The sequence below is a fragment of the Micromesistius poutassou genome (assembly GCF_964030765.1).
Source record: "Micromesistius poutassou genome assembly, chromosome: 14".
Taxonomy (NCBI): Eukaryota; Metazoa; Chordata; class Actinopteri; order Gadiformes; family Gadidae; genus Micromesistius; species Micromesistius poutassou.
Window position 1 is genome coordinate 9,239,771 of NC_140284.1, and position 5,113 is coordinate 9,244,883.

General features: G+C 48.9%; 1 protein-coding gene across 1 annotated transcript; it reads right to left on the reverse strand.

Moving 5' to 3' along the window:
• Positions 1–1,956: 1,956 nt before the first annotated feature.
• Positions 1,957–5,053, reverse strand: LOC311358830 (uncharacterized protein; the record flags this gene model as incomplete). Its single annotated transcript, XM_084478936.1, has 3 exons — positions 1,957–2,744; positions 4,098–4,329; positions 5,050–5,053. 3 exons carry the CDS (start codon positions 5,051–5,053, stop codon positions 2,309–2,311), a joined length of 672 nt encoding a protein of 223 aa, XP_084335062.1. The 3' UTR covers positions 1,957–2,308.
• Between the last annotated feature and the right edge of the window lie 60 nt (positions 5,054–5,113).

Here is a 5,113-nt window from a genome sequence, read left to right on the forward strand (position 1 = left end):
TTCCACTCTGTCCTGGCTCAGAGCTGGAGGAACGACAGGGGAGAGCAGGAGAGGATCTGGCTGGCGTGCGGTCATGCGTGGGCCAGCAGCACTGACCTCTGTCGCTCCATTCTGGTTCAGGGTCTCAACCGTGATGTATGAGGGAAGCCTGTGTGTGTGCATGTGTTAAGTCTGTGTGTGTGTGCGTGTGTGTGAAAACTGTGTGTGTGTGTGTTAAGTCTATATGTGTGTGTGAAAACTATGTGTGTGTGAAGTCTGTATGTGTGTGAATTTTGTGTGTGTGTGTGTATTCTGTGTGTGTGCTTAGTCTGTGTGTGCGTGCTTAGTCTGTGTGTATTCTTAGTCTGTGTGTGCGTGCTTAGTCTCTGTGTGTGTGTGTGTGTGTGTGTGTGTGTGTGTGTGTGTGTGTGTGTGTGTGTGTGTGTGTGTGTGTGTGTGTGTTTCCCCCATCCCGCTATACACCCCAGGCTTCCTAGGCTGCAGAGAAACACAAAAGGTCCCTGGTTTGGGTAAATAGTGTGGGTAGGTTTTATATTTATGATAGCGTCTCTCATATAATTATTGCTACCAAGGAAACGCAGACCAAACTAAATGGATTGTTCTGATCATCAGGGCTGGAGGTAATCCGTTTATTTTGGGGTTTATTGATCCACAGGGATTTGAATGATTGAGATGTCGTTTGGAAACGAGTAATGGATGAGACACACGTCTGACTGACCGAATGGTGTGGTGAATTAAAGGGTTTCACTGTAAAGTGGGCTGAGAGTGATAGAGACAGAATGAGGAAGATCAGGTCAGCTGACGCACAGGAAGTGAAACAGAGAGAGAATGACAGCCAGTGTGATAAGAGGCTGATATTTTAAGTAAGATGACATGTTGCAGGTTGGAAACTCTGATGGAAAAGCCCACTTTAGTCGACATACTGACAACCCTTTGATAGTCTACTCTATTCTATATATAAAAAACATAAATATACAGTATGTTTATATAAATATGTTTTCACTAAGAAATTGGGGATTATTTCAGAGCAACAATGTCAGATGTTTGTGTTTATGAATCTGTGGAATTTTGAGGTGTAGAAAACAGAGTTCAACACTTCCACAGTTTGTGTACAACCATCACAACACCGAGCATCTCACCAGAACCATTTACTGACTTATAAAACAGTCGGCAGTACCTCTTCAGAACCCAAACAACCCAGGGTCTTCTCTATCTCCATCTTCTGTTCATTCCGGTCCGTGGAGCAGACAGGACCCTGATGCTGGAGGTCTGCGGAGTCGGATGGGAGTTCTCCTGGGGAACACGTGTAAACAACAGGTCCTGGAGAGACCGGGAGAAACGTGTGGCAAGACACGAGGGGCAAACTCATACACCGCATCTTTTATTACTGTGTTTAAGGTTTTCAGCCGACGGGTTCACAAAAGGAAAGAGCTTTGAATACCAGCACTTACAGCAGTGGCGTGAGACGCAGAATATCTGAGTTTGTTGTTGTTTTTAAGACATTTAACGGAACCACGGCCGAGCCCTGAAGGGGAGGTGGTGCTAAAAGCTTTCACTGTTAACCAAAGCCCAGAGCGGACGGACGGCCGGCCTCTGGAGCTACGTTGGAACTCACCACTGAACATCAGCGAGTTTCTCAACCGGCGACAAACAGCAGGGATTCACCAGTGTCAGTCACACACACACACACACACACACACACACACACACACACACACACACACACACACACACACACACACACACACACACACACACACACACACACACACACACACACACACACACACACACCCTTGAATCCAACAGTTTCAGGGCTTTAAGGCCCAGGGGGGCCCTGCTGGCGGTGAGTCTGATCTGCTGCACCCCCAGCCAACAGGAGGGGGGGGGGGGGGGGGGGGGGGGGGAGGGGGAGGGGTGTGTGTGAGGGGGGGGGGGGGGGGGGGTGTCCCAAGAGGTAGTCTAAAAGGCTAGGCACACACTGGCACATCAGCTCTGGGGGAACACATGGACTGTATCGTGAGCCAATGTTTCCAGAGACATAAAACATGCATTTGCTTTTCGTTCTCCAAGAACTAAAATGTGAGTTACTAGCAGCTCAACATTTCTGTCAGGGTTCACCACGAGCACAACACATCTGCTCGTGTATCAAAGTGTGTTAATTGGAAGGAGAGGGAGGAAATGATCGCACATTTCACCCTTCCCCCACCGATCCACAACAGGCCTCCAGGTTCGGGCGTGGCCGCCGTCTCCGCGGGCGTGGCCTCCGTCTCCTCGGGCATGGCCGTTCTACCGCCACAGCGCCGGGTCACATGGGGCCGGCCCGGGACTGCAGCAGAACCGCCACGTCCGCCCGCCGCTGCACCTCACACAGCCTCTGGGTCAGGCTGCAGTACCGCGCCGTGTCCACCGGGGGGCTCAGCCGCCGCCGGCTCCTCCCCACCTCCTCGTCCCACTCCCGCCTGCGCTGCCCGCGCTCCTCCTCAGGGGAGTCGTCGGGCGTCCCGGGCGGCGCCGCGCCATGAGTGCGGCCCCCTTGCCGCTCCTCCTCCTCCTCCTCCTCTTTCTCCTCCCCGATCAGCAGGGACGAGGCGCCCCCCCTCAGCAGGAGGGCCTCGGTCTCCAGGGCGAGGGCCACGGCCCGGGGCCCCGCCTGGGGCCGGGGGTCCTCCAGGAGCCGCACGCTGCAGGACGCCAGCAGGAAGCCACACAGACGCTCCAGGAACTGCAGCGTCTGCAGCTGGCTGGTGGGAGGGACGACAGGGGGAGCAGTGAGCAGCTCGCGTTGCCATATTTTGTCTTTCTGCGATACTTACGGCGAAAAGACAAAAAATATCTTTATTTATTTTTATCATTGTATAATGATAATGATTTAGTTGCGTTATACACTCGTTATAAGGAGCATTATGGCGGCAAATTAAATGGGAAAATAAGTTAGTCGTGTTGCCTTTTGTGGTGGCAACGATGGCATGGCACTCTCAACCTGTTTTTGGTAAACTTTTGTCTTTTCTGTAACCAAAATAATTCCATATAACTGACGTTGTTGTTCTCTTTGGAGTTTAATCTATTTGCTGGCTCATTTTGAAGTTTTGATTTACGACGAGTGTGGGCTTTCTGCGACTGCTTTGGTTGTCTGATCCTAAACTGATCAATGATACGAATATCGCACATGCGCGTATCGCAATCTTCATACGAAAAAGATATATCGTGCAGCCCTATGAGGGACCTCGAGAAGGAGAAGTTATTCCGGGAGATGGTTTTCTTCGCGCTTTGAGGATAACACACAGAATGTTTTTCTAAATCCGTTTTGAAAACTTTTCCTTCAAATCCTTCTTGAACGGTGCGGCCTTCTGCCCAGGAGACCTGATTCCCCTTGAGGTTCTAAGTCCTACCAGCACAAGTCTTCGTCTGTCTCAAAGCTAAACTAGGGCCGGGATGTATAAAAAACACATTTGTCTTAGATGGCTCTTGGTATAGGGCTGTAATCATATTGCGGGTGAATATTGATTCTAGACATGTCATTACACTTTTCATTAGTATAAATTATACCAAACAAATGGGCATAATCTCGGTCTAACCTTTGGTGTGTAGAGTCTACCCTTCTCCAGAATCCATGCAGGGCAAGCGTTTATTTGTACAATCTTTAATTAAAGAATGAACGTGCCTAAGTGCCTCGGCGTATTTCTAAAGAGCAACACTTGCCTTCGAATTACAGTTGCCAAAAAAAAGGCCCTAAATCTGTTACAGACATGGATTGACGTGAAAGAATAAGTGCTAATAAATAAGTCGTCCCAAAGAAAACAATTGGTCGTGCTTAACCTCCCCTGGTTTATCATCAGCACCAATTAGCAAATTGTGAAAGGTTGTAATTAATGCAAAATAAAAACCCAAATGAAAATAGAAAAATAGAAACCAAATGACTGACTCCAACTCTGCAACAAGCTCTCCAACACATCACTGCAGAGCTGTTGAGGTCAGTAGAATCTTGTGTGTTCGCAAGGAATCACCACCGCTATAAATATACAACACAAAGCCCTGAGGCATGTTTAAAGATCATCAGTTCACCTCGCCCCCAAAACATCCTACTGTCCAATCACCTGGCGTGTACAGAGAGCTCCCCCCGGAACGGGGAGGCGGGGCTCCAGCGAAGCAACATGGCCGCTGCCGCTCCCTCAGGGCAGGTCACCAGGTACTGAGGGTTGACCTTTGACCTGGTGCAGCAGGCGGCCCTCTGCATCCAGTCCTCCATGTCGCCCAGGCTGTGATGGGGAGAGTCCAGGAGGAAGAGCCAGCGGTCCAGCACCGACAGCCCACTCAGCAGACCCTCCTCTGGGGGGGGAGAGACAAGCTGTTGGGGGCACTATAGTATATACTATAGATAGTTGTTGGAGAGGGGGGTCTGCAGTAGGGATGTCAACAATGTGTCGACTCAACGATCGATTGTCAACTCGTGCTCAAGTCGACTCAAGTCTGTAAAATCGTCGTCAACATCCCTAGTCTGCAGGGATGTCAAAGCACAATGTCACCAACGTTGGTATGGATTCTGTAAATATTCTGATAATCAGATAGCGTTTTTTATGTGACGATTTCGACACTGTAGCGCCGTTTAGATTACATTCAACGTTTCCGACTTAAAAACATAAAACAACCAGGAGAGAGTGTAGTCTGAAGGGAGACCTTCCTTGGAAAACTAAATAGATGCTCTTTCAGCCAACAGGAAATTGACGGGAGTTCCCCATTGTGTTTAAAGGCCAAACAGTGAAGGCTTTTCTTGCCCACTGAAGACTCTCTGAGGTCGGCATTGTTGCATTTGGGCAGGAGAAAACAAAACCTCTTCATAAAGTTACAGTCACTGAAATTGTAGGAAAATATAAATATTCTACACACTTTAAAATGAAAATGTTTACAGTGTGACACATTACTACAGGATTATGTTTCCTGACCGATGTAAATGTATGCAACATTTTTCAATGCTGCAGCAATCTGCAAGTTGAAGATAACGATAAAAACCATCCAAAACATCCTATTCAATAAAGTTTTGACCAAAACCCATATGTCGCACCTTACCCGTGGTGAGGGCGGGGTCAGTCAGCGGGCCGCTGTGGAAGTCCGT